At 45.8% G+C, this 26,388-nt stretch overlaps 1 protein-coding gene across 1 annotated transcript; it reads left to right on the top strand.

Annotated features, from left to right (window-relative positions):
* Positions 1 to 277: 277 nt before the first annotated feature.
* LOC109909773 (protein FAM110B-like) lies at positions 278 to 17,340 on the top strand. The gene is made up of 2 exons (XM_020508790.2): positions 278 to 523; positions 13,360 to 17,340. The coding sequence occupies exon 2, from the start codon at positions 14,113 to 14,115 to the stop codon at positions 15,496 to 15,498; it is 1,386 nt and encodes a 461-aa protein (XP_020364379.2). The 5' UTR covers positions 278 to 523; positions 13,360 to 14,112; the 3' UTR covers positions 15,499 to 17,340.
* The last annotated feature ends 9,048 nt before the right edge of the window (positions 17,341 to 26,388 follow it).

Below are 26,388 nucleotides of genomic sequence, written 5' to 3'. Positions count from 1 at the left end.
GCCATACAAATCAAAAAATGGCTGATACAAAGTTCTGTTTTGTTTTCAATATTATTCTGAAGTACATTAGGTAAGGTAAAGCCTATCATCGTTCTCCTGTCCATCAGTGGTGATTATGTATGTACAGTACTTTAACTAAACATCTTGATTCTGATTAAGACTTGACTGGCCCTGAAAATGAAATCAAGGTCTATCTCCTCCCCCTCCAATCACCCACCCCCACATAAAGGCTGAACAGGAGTCAGTTTGCACAGCGCCCTACCTGCCCACTCACCATTGTGCCACGGAGTCGCACGGCTGCTACAACGTAAACTACGTGTTCTGGCAGTCTGCGCAAGAAGCGGACGCAGCACAGCAGACAAGAAGCGTGCAGCACTTGCGGTCTGTCAGTCCGACTTTCTGCCGAATAAACTAGGCTACACAAGAAGCGGAGCAGATAATCACTCGGCCCGTCCCAGCGGTTGAAAGAACAGAAAGAAATGTGAGGACACCTTCACATGCATGAAGAGCAACACAACACAAGGTGAGCATGAAATGTATTTTTTAACTGATTGGGTAGCACAAAGTTATAATGCCCGTTTATTAGCCTACTGTAGATCTTATTACTAGGTAAATTAAATACAAAATAGGCTCCATCGTTCTGAGGAGTGCTTTCCATCAGTGTCGTGAATTAATAGCCTTCAACATTGAGCATTGACAATAATTACTTCCACATTATTTACGGTTTAATCAACTATGATCTGAGCTGTAAATAATGCAATACATTATGCCTGATCATATGTGAATAAATGGGAGAGTAGGTTCGGACTTAGCTTGTGTATAACTCTGTTGTAGACTATTATATATGTTACTGAATATTAAGGGTAATTGCCGAGCGCACTTTGGACACGTGTGATTAACAAGTACACCACAATGAAACCCTAGGCAATGTGACAAGGTGCATTCAGTGCATCTTGGCGGTGTGTTATTTGGATGAGAGGTTATTTTGCTAACGGGTCAGCAATGCCTCACTGAGAGACATATTTTATTTATGCCTGTTTTATCATGTTGGAAACGGGAGTATACAAAATTATGCACCATAATTCCTCACCATAACTAAACGCAAAGTATGCTACTTTCAACCCGGGTGCACTGCCTGTTGGTAATTCTTGAATGAGCATAATTGTGCATCTATTTTAGGCAGTGTGCCAGTCACTTTGTGATTCCAGATGGATAGGCTATACCCTCACATGTAATATGCCTTATATAAACTGCAAGCACCAGTAATGTATTTTTGCGCATAAAGTGGATTGTGTAGTGCTACATGGCGTTTTAAAGTTTAACTGTCAGCCTCTGAGGCCAGCGCTGTTGGAGAAGTTGACATGCACTATAATTCATCATATGACGTGTAACCTATACACGATGGCCCCTCTGACTCGACCGTGAACTGTTCTAGTCGTTAAGACTGCCGTTTCACGACTGCTTGTGACGACGGTCGAGATAAAAGTGAGATCGGGTGAAATTACTTCCTGATAAGATTGAACATCCGCGCGCTGATTGGACAAGAGGCATACTACCTTGGACCATCATATTTTCATCCCGATAAAAACTAAAGCATGAGAAGAAATTATGGATGAGCTTCAAAACATCTGATCTCGTTGTAAAGTCCTGGAATTTTCCATGAATGAGTGCAATGTTTCCATAGATTTTTACTGAGTTACAGTTCATATGAGGAAATCATTCATTTTAAATCAATTCATTAGGCCCTAATCTATGGCTTTCACATGACTGGGAATACAGATATGCATCTGTTGGTCACAGATACCTTTAAAAAAAATAGTCCTCACAATGGGCCTCGGGATCTCGTCACTGTGTTTTTGTGCATTCAAATTACTATTGATAAAATGCAATTGTGTTCGTTGTCCGTAGTTTATGCATGCCCATATCATAACCCCACCAACACCATGGGGAACTCTGTTCACAACTTTGACATCAGCAAACTGCTTGCCCACACAACGCCATACACGTGGTCTGTTTTTGTGAGGCCAGTTCTCTAAAACGACGTTGGAGGTGGCTTATGGTAGAGAAATTAACATTAAAGTCTCTGGCAGCAGCTCTGGTGGATATTTCTGCAGTCAGTATGCCAATTGCGTACTCCCTCAACCTGAGAAATCTGTGGCATTGTGTTGTGTGACAAAACTGCACATTTTAGGGTGGCCTTTTATTGTCCCCAGCACAAGGTGCACATGTGTAATGATCATGCTGTTTAATCAGCTTTTTGATATGCCACACCTGTCAGATGGATGGATTATCTTGGCAAAGGAGAAATGTTCACTAACAGGGATGTAAACAAATTTGTGCACAACATTTGAGAGAAATGTGCTTTTTGTGCATATGGAACATTTCTGGGATCTTTTATTTCAGCACATGAAACATGGAACCAACACTTTACATGTATAATTTATATTTTTGTTCAGTGTATGTTGCCTTGAAGCCATTGTGTGGCAATCTGTTTACCTGCAATGGCAACGTTTTATACCAGTCCATATAACCTGGAGTTCTGGACCAAACAAAGAGCACTCTTTTGTCTTGCAACCACAAACACACGTGCTGTGGTGTGTTTGTGTGTGTGCGCGCGCACGTGTGTCCATAGAGCAGTCTGTTTCCCCTTCCGATTATAAAGAAAAGCAGCATAGGTATTTTTTAATCATGCACTGTGGTAGCTTTGTGGTGTTGTTCCATTTTGACAGGCTGTTGCATGTTTTAAGATGCGGACATGGACAGCTATGCTAGTATATCATGCAGTAGTGATGATGCTGATGTGCTCTTACTTCCTCGCTAGTGAACCGACATGATCTGCCCCGCCACAATGCAGTTAACTTGATTTTTGTGTGACATTGCTGAGCGATAAAGCTCAATGTGACTCCTCAGCAATTGTATACACAGTTATGGCAGTAGTCTCTCACGTTCAGTGACATTTTCTATTCCCGGTCACGCTTTGGAGATGAGGTGATCTTTGGCTGTGAGGACAGGAGCCTGGCAGATTTAGGACATTCACCAGTGTTTTGTGGAAGGTTATAACCCATAGACAACCTTGTCCCATCATACAGATAACTGTGTAGTTCCTTGATGTATTTGGCCTTTAATGTTCATCCTTATGAAACAAGCTTTGAGATCTGTCATGTATGAGAACACCAGTATGCGTCATCTCTTCCTATGCTCATGGCTTTCAGTCTGCGGGAACCAGCAGTGATCTGACCGACTCTACCTGCAAATTAACAGTCTGGCTTCATGGAACAGTTGTAAACATCTGTAGTGTATTTTTTACCTATGGCAGTGGGTTCACACACTGCTAATTTAGCCGCTGTAATAAGGCTGTTGTCTGTCTTTGAAGTTGATCCCACCAGAGCAGACAGGCAGGAAGTTGTGCTCTGCTACGGCAGGCCCAGCGGCACAAACAGAGCAGAGAGCAGGCAAAGCCAACCTCCAACAGGAGCCCTGACATCAGTAGGATGACTAAGATTAAACATAACATGGGCCGGGCCTCCGCGGTGTTGGTGGCAGCGGCAGGTCGAGTCAGGGCCCAAAATGTCACACTGCCCACAGTGACCTTTTCTGGAGGTTTGTGTGTGTGTGAATGCATAGCCACGTGTTCATCCAGCAACACACACACACATTCCGTAGAAATACACACATTGCGTTCTAGACTGACAAATAGCAGTTTAAACTTACCAGCGTATGCCATTGACCCATGTATGCCCTGGTGTAGGACCGGGCTGAGCCACTTATGGGACACATGCTCTTATTATTTCTGCATTCTTACACTCTCTTTTTTGAGACTCCCCACATGTATAATCTCATTGGTGTTGACCCACATCAATCTGATCTGCTGCAATATAGTGGAAGCCTCAGGGCCTTTGATGGTTTTAGTTCACAATAGGCCCCTCATGTGTTTCTTATCACTTAAAGTTCATGAAACCCACAGTCACTTTTCACTGAACTCTTGTGTTTTCTCTCACAGACCAGTCTTGTAATCAGTCATTTCCCCAAATGAAAATCATTGTTTTGTGTGTGTCATATTGTACTCTCCAAAATAAAAATCAACCTTTTTTTTTGCCAAATCCCTTTCCCGTTGCATGGTTGCCATGTACAGCCCACTAGTTACAGAAGGTGAAGCCCCCTAGTTACGGAGGGAAGTTCAGGTTCCTAATTAGAGGGTAAAGGGTCCTGTAAGTGACATCACCTTCCCCCTGGCACTATGTGTGTGTGTGTGTGTGTGTGTGTGTGTGTGTGTGTGTGTGTGTGTGTGTGTGTGTGTGGGAGAGAGAGTGTGTATGAGAGGCAGCTGTTGTGAGACATTTGACAATCACTGCTGTGTGAGACTTCAAACACCCTCCGTCTTCACACAAACTGTCAGAATCGGAGCTTATAATTTGACTTTATTGTTCCTTTAAATGTGTTGTGTTTGAGGAGGTGCTTTTGAGATAGCTAGCTTCCTCCAAAGCTAAACTGGAAATGCACTTAACAGAGAACTTTGTGCACAGAGTTTCATCAGGGGCTTCATCTTTCCTTGAGGATGCTTATTTATTGTAGTTTCTTTCAGTAAGTCATTTCCACAACATGTCAAAAATATTTTATTCAAAAACCACATTGGTGTTTTGGGCTGTACCAGTACCAAAACTCCTGTTTTTTTCCTTCATGGCTTGTTCTCCAACTCCTTTTTAAATAGTGAGCCAATTTGTTTTCAGCTATTTTATTTCCATAACTGATTAAAACAAATCCCTCATGGCTCCCCCTACTGCAGATATATGATGAGCAATATGTTTGGATCATCGAATCGCAGTAAAATCGCAGTATCTAATTACAATACATATAGAATCGCGATAAATGTCCTATCCCTGGCAATTCCCAGCCCTTCACTCTTAAAAATGAAAGGTGCTATCTAGAACCTAAAATGGTTATTTGGCTGTCCCCATAGAATAACTATTTGAAGAAGCCTTTTTGGTTCCAGGTAGAACCCTTTTGGTGTCCATGTAAAACCCTTTCCACAGAGGGTTCTACATGAAACCCAAAAGGGTTCTTACCTGGAACCAAAAAGGGTTCTCCTATGAGTGCATTAGCTAAAAGTGCCCCTCCAGAATCTTCATCGGAGGCACAACAAATCAGATAATTATACCTATGAATCTAGTAATTTTCACGATTCTCAACCACCCTCCCACTGTAGCATCCATAGACCCATCTCTATCAGCCTCTAACCCAATAAATAATGAATCATTGCTAACTAAATCATGAAAGGTGGTCCGCCCCTCCATCTCCTACTGGTCCCCTGTGTCGTGGTGACAGCTGTGGGAGCTCCTCTCCCTCTCACATCCCTGTAATTGTTCACAGCCCTGCTGGGTACCTCGGTGGCTCTGCCACATCCAATCAGAATCACCCATAGTGATCAGAATCACCCATAGTAATATTCACTCAGTCGCTGACGGATGACAGTCTGGACCCTTCAATTAAGAGGACACGGCAGTGCTGGATACGGCCTCCGAGACTGCTATCCATTCCATCCGTCCTCTCCATCCGACTCACTATGGGGCGTCTTGGTGACTCTGACAGGGCAAGGAGGAGGAACGAGGGGTCTATTTCTGTGGCACTTGGGGCCTGTTTGTGGAGACGTAGGCTGACGACTGGGTAATGAGTGAAGACAGCTGGCAGATTCAGTAGAGGTGACACACTAAGAGTACATATGACAGGAAGGAAAACACTGGGCCTTGTTCTGGTTCTGTGTTTGAGAGGTTTTACCCTCATCTAGTTTTCCCCATGGTTGACTCCTTTATTCGGATCGGAAATATCAAAAAAATACAAAAAAGTAGGGCAAGTCGTAAGTGGTCAGTGTTTGGTGGACCTCTGTAAATGTGGCATGTTTTCGCAGGGAAATATGAAAAACACATTAGCTGACATTCTCTCTTTTCCCCCGGGTAAGTTGAAATGTAAGCTAATCGAGTCGTATTGGTTTTTCCGTTCAGTTGATAACTGTGGCCGTCTCGTTGGTGGTGGGTTGGTGATAAGTGACTGGTAGCCTACATTGTAGGTTGGTACATCCTATTCAGGCCATGGTTCATCCATACGGGGACAGATAGCTAATCAATGGAAAGTGTGAGACTGTGAGGGGTGGTAGGGGGTGCCCTCTGGCACAGTGGTTGGCTAGGATGTATCAGTGTGTTCAGGGATGACATGATGTTTGGGGAGGGGGAGGCATAGCTGGAGGAGTCCCCCCTTCAACACTTGGATGATGCTTTAACAGACAAAAAGGTCTAGTCGGAACATCCCAGCAACGTTGTAAGACTTCTGTGAGAATGTTTTGTGGTCCCCGTTATTTTCTATTTAGAGAGCTAAGAGGCTGCAAATGCAGACACCCTCAACATTTCGATAGAACTAACACATAAGATGCCCAGCTGTGCTAAACTTAGTTGTTTATTATATAATGTAGCATCTAAATAGTCTGGCTTTTTATTAAGTCGATACATGGTTACATGAACAACTGCAGCACTGACAAAGTGTATTTTGTGTACTGACACAAAGTGGAAAGAGAAAAGACATGAAACCTCTCATGTTGTTGGACATTCCCTTACGGGTTCTGCAAATGGGCCGCATGCCTCAAACTCTCTTTTAACACTATGAAACCACTAGAAACTGGCATTTGCTGCTTCAGAGAGGGCGAATTCTTCCAACTTGTTGAAATCAAACATCTGGCTCGTCTCCAGTAAGAGCTCTAGATAGAGCTTTGACACCAGCTGAGAGCTTAATGAGGGCTTACTCCGGCAGAACAGCCTTCATAATTTAACACTCCAGGGGATGTGCCCAGATGTATGTGTGTGTACAGTACTGTGTATACAACCCCAGGATGGTGTATTTGGGAGGTTTGGGGGGAGGCTCTCTGCTACTCAACAGGGTTCTTTCTCACACACAGCATTCAGCAGTATATTTGACAGAGGGTTTTTTTTGTTTAGTCACATAAAGACATGTTGGCATTTATAGGTGTAACAGTGGTGGTCATTGCTCAGAATATGTACACCAAGCTATCCAGACCTGGGATGGAGGCACCACATACCCCCAAGCAAGCATGCACCCCCCCCCCCCCCCCCCCCCCCCCCCCACACACACAAATCCACCACCAACCTCTCCCATCTCCCTTTTGACCTCAGCTGCATCCCCCAAATTCCTGACCAGAAGGACTATTGTAATATGTAATACATTTCCCAACATTTTCTTGATAGGTTCCCAGTATACATGTTCTCCTTCCGTGTGTATGAGCTCACCCTTCAGTGGTTCACTCGTCAACCGTGAGTCGTCATAGCAGAGGCTTAACATTCCACCACTGAGCTGTAGACAGAGAGTGGATCAGGTGTCACTATAATGTGGCATGGGTTACCAGGGAGTCCGGGGCTGGGGCTGGTGTCAGAGTGGAACACGGGGTGCATCCACGGCAGTAACTTCCACTAAGGACAGGGGGGGACGTGTCCCTCACCACAAATCAAAATTACATGGAAAGATATCTGAACGTATGTAATACTGAAAGGCCAATGAAGAGAGCTATGTCTTTTCTGCATCTGTGGAATTGTCTATGTGGGCAAAACACATGCTTCATTGTCCTTTTCCATGCATTAGGCCTAAAATGTGTAACACACAAACAGTCCGTATTGAGTCATTGGGTTACATGCTGTGGGTCAACTGTGCTGTGGTTATCAGCTCAACCAGAGGGGGTGCCTGCTCCTGCTGTCGGAAAAAAGTTAGAAGTTAGAATAGTCAAGGAAGTCTGGCCGTCTTATCTCTTTATTAGTTTTGCAGGGGTGTGAGAGCTGATAAGAGGTTGACCAGGGCCGGCAGTCTTGCACCTCCAGTGCCACAATCAGGTAGTCCGTGTGGTCCTTTGAGTAGCTAATCAAGAACGCTTTTTTATAAGCGACGTTCTGTACTTCAGGTTTTTGTGATTAGCCTCAGACTTGTAGGATTTTCCCAACCTGGAAAATGCTTGGAATAGGCTAAAATAAATATTTGACTTACATACTGTACATACTGTAAAAGGGGCGGCAGGTAGCCTAGTGGTTATGGGGTTGGGCCAGTAACTGAAAGATTGCTGGATCAAATCCACAAGCTGACAAGGTAAAAAATCTTTTGTTCTGCCCCTGAACAAGGCAGTTAACCCACTGTCGTCATTGTTCGCCTAGTTAAATAAAGGTTAATATTTTTTTTTTTTAATGATTCAGAGCAGGACAGATTGCTTTCGTCTGTACAGGCTGTCTCTATTTCGCACTTATAGGCTTCGACTCTCCACTGACTGTCTTCCAGTGATTAACTTTGAATGACAAAAGAGCCACATTCAGTGAGTTAAGTGGCCATCTCATCTATTTTATGGTTGGGAGGAGGTCTATTGAGGTGGCGGTCCCTTAAGTCGTCCCCCTTGTGACCTGATGCCCCCCTGCATGACAGTGGAGGGGTCTGAGGTACCCCCCCGTCCCCACCCCACCCTGCAACATCCCCCACCTCCTGCCCCACAACCATACATCAAGTAGCTAATGGCCTGATGGCACTTGAAGCCTCACAATTGTGATGGGATTTACGGTGTGTCACTGGCTTTGTCTGTTGGGCCAGTGGAGGTGTGTTTGTCCCCCTGGCTCCATCTCTGTTATTTTTTATTGTCATGTTGTTGTTTTTTGTCCTCCCCCAGCTAATGAGATGGAGTGGTCCAGGTCTTTCCCTTCTTATCTACCAGACCCAGAGAGAGCCATTGTTTAGAGCCATTAATAATCCAATGTCTGTGGCCCTAGAAGAGCCAATTCTCTGTCCATCCTCAGAACAGACCCTCTAGAGATGTTTCTGTGGTGCTGGTTAATGACCGAACAGGGTTGAACCGTTAATTTGGACCATTAATGGTCATCGTCTTTATGTTCACACATGGCGCTGTCAACCTGGGCGTGTTGTGCGTCCATAGAATCTACAGATGCCGCAAGAGAATCCTGAATAGGTCCTGGTTAAAATGTTACAATTTTATAAAGTTGGAGTCCAATGGTGATGGTCTTCCAGCTTCTGCCTGTTTCATCCCACAGAGAGGAGCCAGATGTTTCAAAAGACAGAAAGAAAAGGAATACAGGAGAAAGAGAAAGCAGAAAATATAGGGGTGAAGATTGAGAGATTACCCTTCTGCTGATAGATAGTTCACAGCAGATGCCCCTCATTTCTTTGACAGGTGTAAAGAGGGTCAGCACATTTTTAAAGTGCTTCAAAGGGGGTCTCTCCGAGAATTGATGTACCTCTTCTCTTGTGTTTTATCCCTCTGAATGCATATTTCAAAGTGGAACTTGTTTTAACCTTCTAAACTGAGGACAGCCGGTTTCCTTTGGATATGCTTTGTTACCTCTGGACTCTAGCTGTTTCATTGGTGGGTAGACGAGGAAGTCCTCATGAACCAAACAAACACTCCCTGGGTTGGAGCCTTATCTTCCCCACCAGACTAATCAACAGCGCCCTTTAACCCTTCCTAGTCGAATGTCTTCGCTTACTCATGTAGTTAACCTCTTGCACCATTTGTATTTGAAACAGTAGCTAAATTAACAATCAATTGAATTCGTTGTTTTTTTAAAATGAGGTCTGTCCTCTGAGCTCTGGAGTGGGAAACAGATAGGCATGACCTTTGCTTTTGGTTTATCTAACCTGGGTCATACTCATCAACCAAGTAGCCCAAATAATACCATTGAATAAAAGCTCAATTGAGTGAGCCGGATCCATTTGTTGTGCACACAACCGCAATGCGACCCTGGTGATCACGGAACGTCGGACCCTTTTCGCGCTCGCACTGGGCCGGACAGTTGTCTGTCCGGCCCAGATGCAGCATGACACAAAACATCTGCTTCCTCTTATAGGCTACATGGGGGCGCCTGCCTAAGCCGTCCCTGCAGGCGGGCGAGCAGCTTCACAGAGAGAGATGGAGAGAGAGGGGGGGGGCAGACAGAGGGGGGAAATGACAGGGTGGGAGGGAAAAACAGAGAGAAAGAAAGCAGGAGAGAGGGGGGGGGGAGAGAGAGAGAGGTAGAAAAAGATGAGAGATGGACAGTGACGTATGAAAGCCAGGGAGGGGTACAGAAGAGGTTAATATTTACCCATTGTGAGAGAAGGGGGAAGCCAGAGCGGGAGCAGGAGCGATGCAGTGTAATGGGAGAAACGTTCTACTGTGGCCGTCACACGCTTTTCAAAAGAGGGAGGATCACGGTAAAGGGTGCTGGGTACTAATTAGTCTCATTAGAGTCAATGGAGTTAGTGGCGGCTGTTGTCTGTGTGTAAATCCAGGTTGGGATCACCCCCTCGCTCTCACGGTGTATGTGTGCGCATGTGCGAAAGCGTCAACCTGGTCTACTGACCTCACCCTGTGTTTTCAGATCCAACCTGTTTTCTTACGTTGTGGCTTGAAACCTGTCTATTTCTAAATCTTCTCTCAGTTATCAATCACCATGTGTGTCCAGAAGAAATATGAGCAAACTTAAATTTGGAAGACTGTCTGCATGGACTATGCTTGTAAGTAATAAATAGTGTCCCAAACAACCAACGGCTAGCGTTGTGATTCACACTGATCTATGAATTATTCTCAGTGATAGTACTCACAGTGTTCAGAGCAAGAGATAACCTCTTATCAGAGACTGGCTGGCTCTCTTTAAATGGCTCGTGTCCCATCCAATGAATACAATGCCTTCAGAAGACATTTACATTTCAAAGAACAGAAGAACATTCATATGAACACAGTCAATCTCAGCGGGGAACAATGGTTTTTGAACTTGGTCTGAGTGAAAAAAGGCAGTGGTTTTCAAAAGATGTATAGTCTCTGGAGTTATACTTTCATATACTGAACATTCTCCCTTGTTTTGTCATATAATATTACTATTTGCTTAACTCTCGACTCCAACATCCTGTGGGCACCCGTTTTGTCTTCCATTGGTCATTAATAAAACCAGGATCTAATCCATGCCACAAACTCTATAGAACTCCTATTCAGATTGGATTGAAGAACTCACACTTCCATGGAGGGTTAGAGGCTGCCTGTCATCAGTACCCCATGTTTGAGTTCATAGGCCAGGCAATAATCTTGCTTTACGCTCCAGTGTCATGATCCTGCCAGTTGAAACGGCAATCCTACTGTCTGATGGAGCACATATGCTCCGGAAGAATGGTGTGTAGTAAATATGGCGCCCCCGCCACCTCCACCACCGTTACCCTTAGTTACGCTACATTTTTCATCCCCTCTTACTTTCTGTAGTCACACTTTATTGGACGGTCTGGATAGTCCATCTGTAGATACAGATGGTCAAACTATCAACAAACTAGGCAACTGCCTGCTAATGTTAGGGTTAGATTTAGAATTTGGGTTAGTTGGTTGAAAGGTCACTGATCGTCTGCAGAGCATCTGTAGATGGACCATACAAATAAAGAGTTAACCCTTTCTGTTTTTACCCCTGTTTTTACCCCTGTTTTTACCCCTGTCTAGACTCTTTCCTCTGACACCTGTTGATGTTTGTCTTATTCCAAACAATGGGTACCTTTGCAGGCCTTGCCTGCTTGACATCTGGAAAGTGTAGCCATCCCCCCTCCTCTCTAGATGGAATTTATAGTAGTAGGCCATCTAGGTCTTTCGACAGCAGGGCAGAGGGGGGGGGGGGGGGGGGTTGACGCGAGAGAGGTGTGGAGGTTGAACGGTAGTGAGCCAACTTAAACGACGGAGGTAGGGAGGTAGGGAGGTAAGCCCCGTTTTCATGTCATGCTGCCAGTAGTTAGCTTTTTCTCAAATTCGTAGGACTTCGTTTAAAGTCTTGGGGGTTTGTTTTGGTGATCATTAGGGCTAGGATCCTTATGGAAAGTACTTGCTGTTTGCAAAGTGCCTCTGTTTCTTTGCTATTGAACCGTACCAACATACTAACCTTATACTATTATGCAATGTGTACACAAAACCCTTTAGAAACACCACAGACATAGATCCTTTTCCTGCCAGGAGGTCACTCATTGTTTTGCCACATAAAAACTAAGTGCCAAAATAGACTTATTTGTATCGCACCTCAGGCCACTCTGAGAACAATACCACTCTGACTCTTCAGCAGTCACACAGCAGAAGGATCATGTTTGGTTCTCTGGGACAGTTTCTTAATACTTTTTGAAGGAAAGTAAATGAAAAACAGCCACCACCTGTGCCCCCAGGTTTTTGTTGCAGTTCTGGGGTTTACAGACGAGGTCTTTCTACTGCTATACCCCACATGGTAGCCTATGTAGGCTCCCGAGTGGCGCAGCCCAGCATCGTCCGGGTTAGAGGAGGGGTAGGCCATCATTGTGAAATAAGAATTTGCTCTTAACTGACTTTCCTATTTAAATAAAGGTTCAAAACAAATGGGCCTTCTGTTTTTACACAAGAAAAGTAACTGATAATCTACAAACCAACTCTGCAGACAAACATTTAAATTTACTGGGCAGGGCCTTATTGCCACGTGCTGACACACACATGCACACCGGATAATCATAGAGAGCACCCTCCTTGGTTTAGGTACACCATCCCGTTATAGACACACAACCTTGCCCCCTCCCTTCCTTACTCCCAAGTCATCGCAATGCGTTCCCCTAAAAAATAACCGCCTTCTCTTTCTATGCAACATGTAACTGAGATATGTACCACTTCAAACAACTCCAGTTACTTTTGTTTTAAAGTTGAATGTATCTTTCATTGGGGCTCGCTAATTTGGAGAACAAGCTGCCTCACCGCAACTGTGAGAGAGTTATTGCGTTGGAAGTGTATTGGTTTACTTGGCAGTTTTATTTTTGCAGCGTTTTAAAATATTGATGGTCTTGCGTTAGCGAAGCATTCCGTACAGCCGTTTTAGGAATGCAAATGTGGTTCAACTCATCTCAGCTGGTTATGCAATTTTATATTAGGAGCGATGCCTCTTTTCTGTCAACCTTGCATGTTGAGGAGAAATCGTTTCGGGAGTTGTGCTGAGCTCCTTCCCCTTGGGCACATAGACACACAGACACACTCTCACAGCTACAGGGTGCTATGAATATCAATGCAGAAGTATAATTCCTATTATTATTGTAACCTCCAAGATTTTCAATTCCTCATAAAATTGGCATGTTTTGTGTATTCCCAATAGCAGTCAGCTCAGTGCATGCGTGGGAGCTTGGCCCAGCTCTTTCCTGGCAGACACAGGACTCATTCCAGAGTGCATAAGGAGCTCAGAATGAGCTTTAGAGACCACTGTCCCTCTCTGCCATATGTTCTCTCTCTGTTTCTCCGTCTCTGCGGCCCTGGAGAAAAGCAGGCCGTGCTAACACCTCTCTTTTTTGATGTCTTTCTCCCAGGGGACTGTGGGTGCAGGTGAGGAGAAGGGCAAGTCCTTCATCCGTCAACGTCAGAAGTGTCCCGGTGCCGCCCACCCTCAGGTCACCTCAACCACGACGGCGGCCGAACAAATAGGCATCTCTCGACCCAGCGTCCCTCAGACTGCCTGCCTTCACCAAGCAAATATTTGTGGCCGTTATATCTCATTTCACAGGTTTAACCTTCAGTGAAAAGATCAATGGAAAAGGAGTGAGAGAGACAGACAGAGAACAAGAAAGTAAGGGGGAGGGTGAAAAATAGTAACCCTTTCAAAGTGAACTCTGCCTGCTATTTATGCTGCGCTGTGGGCAGGAGAACGTCCCATTTGGGAGTGCTGTTGACCAGTGGCAACAGGATTTCCCTGCACCCTGCCCATTTATCCAAATTCCTGTGTAAATACTGGATAGAGATATCAATTTGTCTGGGCTCCAATAGTGCCCAGAAAGAGACTATAAGCTATCTATAGAAAGCTCCACAACAAACTTGGCCTCTGTGGTCACAGAATTGCCACCTAGTTATTTCCTCAGTAGAGAGATCCAGGAACTGTGAGTAAGAATGGGAGCTGCTATGTTTTAGTTCTAAAGCAGAAAGCTTACTGAAAAGCTCACACCAGACTAGAACTTGAAAGGTACAACAATAGATCCAGGGGGGACACCTTTGGCAACTAGCAGCAGGAGAAGGCAGCCATTTTGGGGCTGCTGTTTTGATGTCTTTACCCAGAAAGGTGGAGCACCATGAAGCCGTTAACACCCATAGGATCCCCCTCACCTCTGAGGCTCCTCAACAAGGGCCCGGACTACCTGCGTAGGCAGATGGAGGGTGGGGGCCAGGGCCGTTCCATCAGCGCTGTAGAGAGACTCGAGGCAGACAAGGCCAAGTATGTTAAGAGCCAGCAGGTCATTAACACCAAACAGGAGCCCGTCCTGGTGCCTTGCACACCACCTCCTCCACACCGTCGTCCTCACACCGTGCCTGGGTGCCTCACACCACGACTGCCACCCCGCCGATCCTCTGCTCCTTTCCCCACCCTGACCGCCCCCCTCACTGTACGAGATGAGAACGAGAATGATGACTCGAGGAAGGAGAATCGGAGGACGTCGGTGGATGTGGAAGCACGGAACAGGAGTAACGCCAACAAGGTGACCCCACCCAGCCCCAGGAACCCCTGGACTCCACCCTCCATACACCTGGTAGCCCCTCATAGTGCCCCCATCCTGAGGAGGAGCACCGGTAAGCGCATGCTGCGGCCTGACTCCCTGGTCATCTACCGGCAGAAGAAAGAGTGCAAAATCCTGCCTAGTGGTGGCATCGTATTGGGGAACTCCAACATGGAGATAAAGGGGTACAACTTTGTCCGCCGCCTCTTCCAGGGCTCCATGCGGGAGAAGAGTGGCGGGGGCGAGGGGGGCACCCAGAAGATGGTGATCAGCGAGGAGAAAGATTTGTCGCGGGATGGTGACTCACGCATGTCTTGGACCAATGATAAGGACACCGTGGACGGGGGACAGGTAGGGCCAGGTAGCCGGACATCCAGTAAGACAGACCACGAGCGCTCACCGCTTCCCAGCCCTGGCTTCAGCTGTACATCGGAGCGGACTAAGAATGGTGTTAGCTGTGTTAGCAAAGGCACTACCAATGGTACCAGAAACGGCAATGGCATCACCAAGGGCAATGACGTAAGTGACCACACTGACAACGAGGCGGACATCTGGAAGCGTGTGCCGCCACCACAACCACCGCGGCGGCGTTCAGGACTACAACGCTCCAAGTCAGATCTGCTTCTGCGATGCTCAGTGGCGTTGTCTGACCAGGAGCATTTCTTTGACTACTGCGGGCTGGACCTGGACATGGTGGACCGGCTGGGGCCTGAGAACTTCCTGGGTGGGATCAGCGACGTAGACACGCTCTCATTGGTGCTGAGGAGCATAGGGGGAGGGGGCGGTGGCTCGGAGCCCAGCGAGTTCTCCCGCCACTCAGGAGAGGCGGGGCTTTTCCAGGAGGAGGTGGCCGAGAAGCTGACCACAGGGGTGTCAATCATCGAGAGGAATGCCCGTGTCATCAAGTGGCTCTACAGCTGCAAGAACGCAGCACAGGAGGGGCCCAAAGAGTCCACTGTTTAGACACCACTTCTCTAAAAGAAGACATGTTCCCCTATGACTGAAGGACAGAGACTTTGTTATTGTACTGTAATCCTTAGTCTTCTCCCAGGTTGATATGCTGTATTTATAGGTCCTATGGGAAGTGTGAGGGGTGTGGATGGCCTACACCTTATTTTCAAGTGGAATCATTTACCCCTGCATACGTTTTGTCAGTGAGTGTGTGATTGTGTTGGATATGGCTGTCCCACCCACTCCCTATCCTAACCAATAGGTATTGTCGGATCTATAGTGACTGACAGCCTCCCCTAAGCTCCGCTCTGACTCTACAACCAACAATAAGGCACATCAGTGAGAAAACAACAGGCAGAGATGAGGCTGTATTTAGTGCCGTGGACGCGCAACAACACAACGCTACACTCTTCTCTCGAACATATCAATAATTTAGAATGGAAAACCACAGAGGGGTTTTTTTCTGAACTGGAGTGAACCGTGAGTACCTCATTCCGAACTGTGCCAGTTTAGTTTGTGTGTAGCTTTTCTTTTTTTTTTCTTCTTAAAACGCAGGCGTTGGAACAGGCACGCGAGGGACCCCTGTGGGGTTGTTAATGCACTGAACTGGACCAGAAGTGTGAGAGAGAGAGGCAATGAGTGAGAGAGAGAAAGAGAAACAGCTTTGACTTTTTAGAGAGAATCCTCACCTATTAAATAAACACTGAGCATAATACTCTAGAGGCAGTAATACCGGGACAGTAGTATTTGACAAGGAGGGACGCAGGGTCGGTTATTTTGATCCTACAGCACCTCTGAACCTTACCCCAAGGAGAGGTAACTCTGACACAGCAGCTACTGACCACTGATACGTTAGTTGTGATACAATTGTTATTGATTTTGACAGCTACCGCTGTGTAATTGGCTGGCAGCAAACTCTGCATTGCCTTTACCCCTGTTGCTACTGTGTAAGCTACCTTGTTGCCATTGCAGGTAGAAATTAAAGTGTGATATGTTCTTTTACTGGATAACTGCTCAATTCCTTGTGGAATAAAGTTACTTTTTTACTTCGCTTCCACAAAATATTCACTTCAAGGGCATTTTAAATTCCTCACCAAACAAAAATGATTTTGTTTCTATTTTCATGTAACAGATTTCACCTTAGTAGGTGTTCAAAGTGTAAGGGACCATGAGCTATCAGGTTGCCAAACACCTTCACAGAGCTGACGTTTACAGAGTCCCCCAGACTCCCTCGAGGGTGGGGTTTGGGTTCATCTCCCCCTGGGGCCAATGGTCATCTGGCTCTCCCCCACAGGAGACCCCAGGCCTGAGGGAGGATGGTAAAGGGGGGTAAGAACTCCCTCTCTCCCCCTCTACCTCTAATAGCCATAGATCCTACCTCACTTCATCAATCTGTCATTGATGCCCCTTTTATCTAAATGAAAACGTCACGTTGATCAGAGTTCTCCCAGGGATACCCCTGAAAAATGAACTGAAGGTCCACAGGTGGTATGTACGGGTTAGAATGTGACCCGGAGAGACAGAGAGAGGCATTGGGTGGAGTAATATTGGACCTGAGGAGGGTCACATGATGGGCTATGTAATAAATCAACAACCAATCCCCTTTTAGACCCATAGCATTTTCTCTCTGTATGTAGCATGCCGCCCAAACCAACTGGACCTCCCCTTTAAACTGGACTTGTGTTGGAAACTCCTCGGAGAAAACTGTTCTCTTGCATGTTTACAAAACGTCTCTGTACATTTTTTGATCTATGTTCTATTTTCCATATATGAGAGGTTCCGTTTTTATTCCAAAGAGAAATGTGTATGATGTTGTACACAGAACATTTGAAGAATAAAGTCATATTTGTGCAACAAAAATGTTTCATTTTTTATTGTTTTTTGGCTCCATTAAGCAGCACACATTCTGTCTCACAGAAACAGTACATGATGACTTCATCCACTCTTTAACATTGCATAAGTGCAGTCTTAATTCTTACAAACTTAGCTAAACATTTCATGGGTACAGGCAACCTGTTGTTTACAGTAGGCTAACAACTACTTTTGAGAAGAAAGAAACCCTCTGTAAATAGTTGTTTTAGGAATGTCTGATGGAAAAAGAGTAAGTGAGTCAGTGTTTTGATGTTGTCTGGCCTTTGACAGACATCTCATTTTTCACATTAGCTCAAGAGGCTGCCTGTGGTAATCATTTTAGCATCCTGAGCATATAGAACCCTGAGGGAGTTGCAACAGGTCCTGTTTACAGACAACACAAAGGAGACTGTGGCCTGATGCTCTATGTCTGGGTGGTCAGGTTGAGACATCCATGGACAACTGCTTCCTTTTCTCCGTTTCTGTCTCTCTCTCTCTCTCTTTTCTCTCTCTCTGCCTGTATACCTATCTCTTTCTCTCTCCCTCTCTCTAATTATCCCTCTCTCTACCTTTCTTCCCCCTGTCTCTGTCTTTCTGTCTTTGCCTGGCTCTCTCCTCCAAACTGTCTCTTTCCTCCAAACCCTTCTCCCATCCAACTCTCTCTCTCTCTATTTCTCTCTCTCGCACACTCTCTCTCTACCTTTCTTCCCCCTGTCTCTGTCTTTCTGTCTTTGCCTGGTTCTCTCCTCCAAACTGTCTCTTTCCTACAAACCCGTCTCCCATCCAACACACACACAAACTCTCTTTCTCTCTCTCTCTCTCTCTCTCTCTCTCTCTCTCTCTCTCTCTCTCTCTCTCTCTCTCTCTCTCTCTCTCTCTCTCTCTCTCTCTCTCTCTGAGGAGAACAATAGGTATCCTGTCTGTCTGTGTGTGTCAGTCAGGGCTGACTACAGAGCCTGCTGTTACATCCTGTTATTGGTTCGTAGGACCAGGTTTTTAACACATGTTCACGTTTTCGGTTGCTCCTCTCCTTTCCGGGATAAACAAACCAAACACCTAGTTTCAGTCCGTTTGAATTGGATGACATCAAGTTATATTGATGGAAAGACACTGCCACAAAATGTTGCTTTTCCAAATGTACAATACTACAAATGAAAGGTTTCTACCTGTTAGACATCAAAGGGTTTTTAAAAATGTGTCTGGCCTGTGGAAAGTAGGCGATAACCTGGCAGGGATCTACCATCCACGGCTTTGATGCTGATGTGAGTGTTTCCTAACGTTAAACGTCAGGGGGCCTTGCAGAGAACCAGACCAGACCTCCATGTGTTTACCCAGCACCACCAAATCCTTTCTGTTAGCTGCCCTCATTTTTTTATTTGAGGACTGCTTCAGAGGTAGCCTGGTCCCAGATCTGTTTGTGCTGTCTTGCCAACTTCTTTGGTCATTGTCACGCCAATGACCATAGGAATTGGGAATATGACACAAGCAGATCTGGGACCAGGCTAGATCAGATATCCCTGAGAAATCTCTTTTGCCTCGAAATGGGAGACCTCTAAAAATGTAGTCTCCAGCACCCGTTTCTATCTATCAGCAGAAGTCCTGCTGAGACTGAGGCTGTCCTAATATGGACACCGTATCAATCAATCAATCAATCAATCAAATGTATTTATAAAGCCGTTTTTACATCAGCTGATGTCACAAAATGCTATACAGAAAAGCAGCCTAAAACCCCAAACAGCTAGCAATGCAGATGTAGAAGCACGGTAGCTAGGAAAAACTCCTTAGAAATGCAGGAACCTAGAGAGGAACCAGGCTCTAAAGTCCTCTTCTGGCTGTGCCGGGTGGAGATTATAACAGTACATGGCCAAGATGTTCAAATGTTCATAGATGACCAGCACGGTCAGATAATAATAATCACAGTGTTTGTAGAGGGTGCAACAGCTCAGCACCTCAGGAGTAAATGTCAGTTGGCTTTTTATAGCTGATCATTCAGAGTTCGAGACAGCAGGTGCGGTGGAGAGAGCGAGTCGAAAACAGCAGGTCAGGGACAAGGTAGCACGCCCGATGAACAGGTCAGGGTCCCATAGCCGCAGGCAGAACAGTTGAAACTGGAGCAGTAGCACGACCAGGTGGACTGGGGACAGCAAGAGGTCATCAGGCCAGGTAGTCCTGGGGCATGGTCCTAGGGCTCAGGTCCTCCGGGAAGGGAGGGAGAGGGAGAGAATTAGAGGGAGCTTACTTAAATTCACACAGGACACCGGATAACACAGGAGAATAACACCAGAGATAACAGACAGACCCTAGCCCCCGACACATAAACTATCGCAGCATAGATACTGGAGGCTGAGACAGGAGGAGTCAGGAGACACTGTGGCCCCGTCCGACGATACCCCTCCGGACAGGGCCAACCAGGCAGGATGTAACCCCACTCACTCTGCCAAAGCACAGCCCCCACACCACTAGAGGGATATCCACAAACCACCAATCTACTACCCTGAGACAAGGCTACATATAGCCCATGAAGATCTCCCCCACGGCACAAGCCCGAGGGGGGCGCCAAGGCTTTGTCACAAGTTGCTCGGGCAGGTTTACATCGTACAGTATCCCCCCTCAAAAAGACATACTGTATGTTACTGCTGCCGATATTATTAGTGTGTGTTCTTGCACTGTTGGATAGCGATTCGTGCTCTGTTTTCCCTCCCTGCACTCTGAATAGAAATGTGTGTCAGGGTTAGCAAGGGTTGTGAAGTGTGTCAAATTTGGCCTAGTTCTTCTGGGCCAGCAGCTCCAGCGTGCTGCAACCATCCAGCACGCTGGAGTGAAGCCCGATCCGTGACTCATAGAGAGATATAGGGAAAGAGGGATGAACACACACGCTCGCACACACACACACACACACTTAAACCAGAGCATACAAACACACACACACACACACACACACACACACACACACACACACACACACACACACACACACACACACACACACACACACACACACACACACACACACACACACACACACACACACACACACACACACACACACACACACACACACACACACACACATACACACACACACACACACATAGGGGCACAGGATCACTATGATAGTGCTAGCACATGGCACAGAGACCAGAGGCATTCCTGAGGCACGTTTTCCTAAGGGATGTCTTAGTCAGTGACAACAACATACAAACTAATGGTGGGAGTTAGTTGGAGGCCTCAAATGGTTGTGTGTGTGTGTGTGTGTGTGTGGTCTGTGTCTGTGTGTCCTTGCGGTCAGAGAGCTTGGGAACAGAGGGGTCGACACATGACCACACAGTCCGGTATAGCTCAGGCCTGAGTACCCGGTTTCTGACGGAAAACTACTCCATAACAGGGGGGAGAAACAACTCAAACACATGACTTCCTGCAATGATTTATCTGGGATTTATGCTGGCACGTGCACAGATAAGGGTCTACCTGTGCCCCAGCACCTGCCCCTTTGCCCTCCCACTCACTAAGTGCCACTTTGGGTGGTATAATAAAGAAAAATGTGTATGCAGTTTTGTTGTTGTTGTTCTGAACCCACTGTCCCCAAGTCGTTGTGACGTCGTCAAGTTCACACCCCAACCCCCACCCCTACCCCATAGTTTGTCTGCCCTGTATGGAGCTCATGTGAGCCTGGTTATACCTTATTCCCTCTGTGCCCTTTATGTAGAATTTGCGTGACCGGTATCAAAAACATGCATGGCTTGTAAGGATCAATAGCTTTTTTTTTTTTTTGCCTAGCTGTGGATTGTGAGTGACCCAATAACAAGGCATAGCAGTCGGGAACGCACAGAAAATCTGTCAGTGAACAGCATGGAGACAGACATGCCTTTCACAAAATTTAAAATAAAGTTGCTGGAAAACACATGTTGGAAACAAATGGACCCTGCTGAAAGAAAGGACTCTAATCTGTCTGCTGTAAAAAACTATATTTGATTAACTTCCAAATAGGCCTATTGAGCAAACATTGTTTACAACAGAGAGATAGCCCAGTGGGCAAACACTGGTTGAATCAACGTTGTTTCCACATTTCAATGAAATTACGTTAAACCAACGTGGAATAGACGTTGAATTGACATCTGTGCCCAGTGGGAGGCTTTTGGCGCGAGCACATCAGCCAAGCCTACAAGTGAGCTGCGCCGTCATTGAGTCAGCTTTTTCATTTTGAGCACCTGCCCCTGAAAGGTCTGTGCACGTCCCTGGGTTTATGTGATTGATGAGTCATGCTGTGATGTAGGCTACAGTATATTCCAAGGGTTATATAATGTAGCTCCCAAAACCTGATCAGATTGATTCCAACACCCCAAACTACTTACATTGTACACCTACAGAGAAAGTAAGAAACACACCTACCTCTTCCACCCACCCACCCACCCACCCGTTCCCCATACCCAACCCTGTCCCTATGGAGGTTTGAAACCTTATACCCTTAACCCGTAGATGGGGTGTGAGTGGGGGTGGGTGGTGGTTCAGTTTCAGTGTGCCCCTTCCCCTAACAAAAACCATGGGATGCTGGAGCAACCAGGGGGATCCAATGGCTCCACCGGGCCATAAATCAGAAGACAGCCCTTTTCACTCCCCTCTCTCATGCGACCTTCGCTCCCTGGGGTCAGGGACAGGAGGTATAGTGCGCCCCTGTGGGAAACCTGACCAGGAGACACCAGCACACACGGCTAGCTCCTCTCCACAAGACGAATTGACGTCAGGAAAGACAACAACGATGGGGGATGGAGGGGGGATGGGTTGGCGCGGGTGGAAACTTGCAGGAAGAGCAGACGAGTTGTATGAGTTGTATTTTCTGTGTGTGGTGGCGAGGTCAATGGAGCCCATTGTGGGGCAAGGGTCGACTAGTTCTTGTTGAACTGAAACCGAAACCGACGGTTATTGAGATGCTGGTGGTGTTGGCTTGGTGGCGGTCAGGAGATCTGGAACTTTAGTATGCTACAGACTTCCTTAGTTAAAATGTCCCACTCAGACTCAGTAACACCCCCTCACACTCGCTGCTTTGCGTCAGCTGTGAGAAGGTGATAATGTCATTAGTGACAGCTGCAAAGCCTCAGGAGTCAAAGTGGCAAACTACAATACAAACAGTTTACTTAGTCATCCAAAACATGTCATATAAAAGTGGCCTGATATTTTGACTAATTTCATCTAATTCCATGTTGTTTCAGTGATGTTTTTACTGTGACTGAGAAGACCCAAGGATCATGGCAGATTAAGGCATATTGATACAGGGTAGGGATAGGGTCAGTGGAAACAATGCTGGAACCAACCGTGGATCTAACCTGGGGTAGCCTGGGTGTGTTGGGTTTATCGGCTCTGTGAATGTACAGTGAACTCAAAAGGGATGTTTTTAAAGACGGGAACCTTATATGACAACACTTATGCCTCAGGACTACCTGGCCTTATGACTCCTTGCTGTCCCCAGTCCACCTGTTCATGCTGCTGCTCCAGTTTCAACTGTTCTGCCTGCGGCTATGGAACCCTGACCTGTTCACCGGACGTACTACCTGTCCCAGACATGCTGTTTTCAACTCTCAAGAGACAGCAGGAGCGGTAGAGATACTCTGAATGATCGGCTATGAAAAGCCAACTGTCATTTACTCCTGAGGTGCTGAGCTGTTGCACCCTTTACAACCACTGTGTTTATTATTATCTGACCGTGCTGGTCATCTATGAACATTTGAACATCTTGGCCAAGTTATGTTATAATCTCCACCCGGCACAGCCAGAAGAGGACTGGCCACCCCTCATAGCCTGGTTCCTCTTTAGGTTTCCTCCTGGGTTCCGGCCTTTCTAGGGAGTTATTCCTAGCCACCGTGCTTCTACACCTGCATTGCTTGCTGTTTGGGGTTTTATGCTGGGTTTCTGTACAGCACTTTGTGACATCAGCTGATGTAAGAAGGGCTTTATAAATACATTTGATTGATTGGTTATGAAACATGAACAACTGAATTTTCTGAAGAAAAAAACAATATTATTTAAATGTACCAATTCTTGCTGATGTTTGGGTTATATCACACATACATTGTCAGCAATAATATACATTTTCTTTATGAGACATAAAAAAACTATTATATTCATTGCAACTTGGGTTTACTATACAGTATAATACTAAAATATACAGCACCAATTTTAAACCTAATTGTTTATAAAAGAGGATCTGTGGTGAGGAGAGTTGGCTAATCATATGTTCTGATCTATTCCTAGTCATGTGGGAACCTACGTGGAGAAAACATCAGCAGACAGCTGCTGTAGATGTGTTAGTAGAAACATTCAACTAGACATTTCATGCTTTGACATTCGACTCCTAGGGAGTTTAAAGTTCATACTTAAAACCCTCACAATACAATCTTACTTATTGCCCATTTTATTGTATCCTCGCTGTTTTCGTTGACTCTATTTCACGTCCGGTTCTTGATGTTTTCTCAGAGACGGGTTAAACTGTCTCTTATCCCCATGTGTTCACAATATGGGCCAGCTATAACTAGTGAGTGACTTGCTCCTTTTCTTGGTTTGAGCTTTGATGTGTTGCCCAAGCCGTTCAATTTGTTTGTGAAATGTACAAAGATGAAACAGGTCTGATTGAGAAACTGTAATATAAAGTCTTCCTATAAAAAAATGGGGGGGGGGGGAACAACAATATTTCTGCTCGTAAGAGGAGAATCCATCTAGGCTTACGTGGATACTTTGGGATTTTGGCAAATGAACTCGTGGATACCATTTTTATGTCTCTGTGTCCAGTATGAAGGAAGTTAGATGTCGTTTTGCGAAGCATGCTAGCAGATACCATAGACTTCCAGCCATTGCGCTAACGCTAGTTAGCACTGCTCTTAGATAACAACTTCCTTCAAACTGCACGCAGAAACATAAAAATGGTATCCACGAGTTCATCTGACTCTGGGGAAGTAGATAAAGGGACTCATTGCCAAAATCCCCAAATATCTCTTTAAGACTGTGACCTTGGGGCAGTGTGTGTGAGAGAGAAAGGAGGTCAACCACTCTGAAACGTCCTGATTAGAAAGCAGCCAGACTCAGGGGACTGGCCGGCAGGGAGGATTTGGTAGTAATTTACTGTCTTCTGTCTCTCTCCCTCTAATTGCCGACTGTTTATCTGCATGGGACGAGTTGGCACATATTCCCACGAAGCAGGAAGCTAGACCAAATTATGGCCCAGGATAGGGGTTAGAGAGTCGGACTAAAAACATACAACTCCCAGGCTTTTTACAGGGAAGTAGATCTGTTGTCCACTGTCCAATTTAAGTGAATTACTCAGCTTCTGGAGCAAACAAACGTGAAGAAGCCTCGAAATCTAGGTGTGATAAAGCATTACTAGCGAGCCAATGCTAACTGGTGTTAGCGCAATAACTGGAAGTCTATGGGTATCTGCTAGCATGCTAGTAGATGCCATAGACTTCCAGGCATTGCGCTAATGCTAGTTAGCATTGGCTCGCAAAACGACCTCTAACCTCCTTCACACTGAACACAGATACAGAAAAATGGTGTCCATGAGTTCATCCGACTCTGGGGAGGTATCCCTTTAATAAGATGTACTTAGAGACAGGTAGTGGAGGTGGCTCTGCGTATGATCCCCATGGGTAAGAGAGTAAGAGTATAGACGGAGATCAGAGTGTAGTGTCACGCCTCCCGAATGGGGTTTCTCCTTAGGCTCCTGTGGGATTGCCTGCTGTGCTCCAGCGCCGACTGACCAACATCAAAACAGACCAGACCAGACCAGTGTTTGTGTGTGTGACCTCGCCCAAAGTCGCCCACTGCTGCGGGGTTTCGCTGTTCCTTATTTAACCCCCGCCTGGTTGGCAGGGAGAGGAACGGCCCTCCACCACGGCGCCATGCTGCTCAGGACCTCCCCTGAGATAGCAGCCGAATATGGCCACCATAATATTAGAGGATATCTGCTCACCACTCCGTCCACTGTTGAAACTAGCTAGAGTTGGTAGTCATCAGTTCTCAGGCAAAACTCCAATTGTCCGTCATAAGTCATTGATGACCAAGAGATGTGTGTGAATGAGTGATGTATAGGGATGCACAATCTGAACATCTGCAGGCACTGACAGGGAGGAGTAGGATCCTGATATAGAGCGGAGTCAAGTCTCCTGTCTAATTACTGTGTATCGGTGATTATGAGTCAACTTTTTTTACTTTTGATTTTCCTGGATGGCCAGTGAAGACTGCTCTACGGTGTCATATAGAGGGTAACTGTATAATTATCACGTTTTTCAGAGTAACCACATCAGATTATTTTTACTTCTACATTTATATACAGTACTTATACAATGATCAGCAGGAGAACATGTACTGTAGGATAACTGTACACCCCGAACCTCCAGGTAATGAGAGGAAACAAGCACAGAGAGGACAGGAAGAGGAGATGCATAATGCTTTGCAGGGAAGTCTATTTATATGCAACCCTCTGAGCAATTTTGTTTGTTTGGCTGAGAAATATCCCTCATTAACGTGTAAATAACAACAAACGTTCCTCTTGCAGGAGAATCGTTCATTTGAATTGGAGATCAAATGTTTATTCAATCAAAAGTAATGTATTGACTGTGATATTCGTGCTCCACGGCAAACCCAAATGAGCAAACAACTGTGCAAAGTGGCCCAAAGATAATTATTCCCTCTAAAATGAATATAGGACATTTAAGTCTTCAAATTACAGACAGGAGATGACTTTGTCTTTGTCTTAATATAGGCCTTTTTTGCAAATGACCCTCAGGCAGAGTACGGACAGGCTGGGCTCTGTGTGGTCCTGTGGTGTACTCAAATGACATGGAGGGCTGGGCTAGAGACCGCCCTGAGGGGCCAGGGCTTAACCCAGGTGTCTAATTGGTCAATTAACCTGTCACTCAGACAGGTGTAAAGTTCTTGAGTGACTCATTTTGGCCTTCCTCAAAGCAAGTCACCTGCATGATGTCACCTAAGGATGTTGACTGAAGGGATTTGCACAGGATTAATACAGGCCTTTTAACTCTGAGAGCAGTCGCTCCATCCAAT

The sequence above is a fragment of the Oncorhynchus kisutch genome, linkage group LG2, assembly GCF_002021735.2.
Source record: "Oncorhynchus kisutch isolate 150728-3 linkage group LG2, Okis_V2, whole genome shotgun sequence".
In the NCBI taxonomy this organism is placed as follows: Eukaryota; Metazoa; Chordata; class Actinopteri; order Salmoniformes; family Salmonidae; genus Oncorhynchus; species Oncorhynchus kisutch.
Note: the sequence above shows the minus strand (reverse complement) of the source record. Positions and strands in the feature narration are given on the sequence as shown.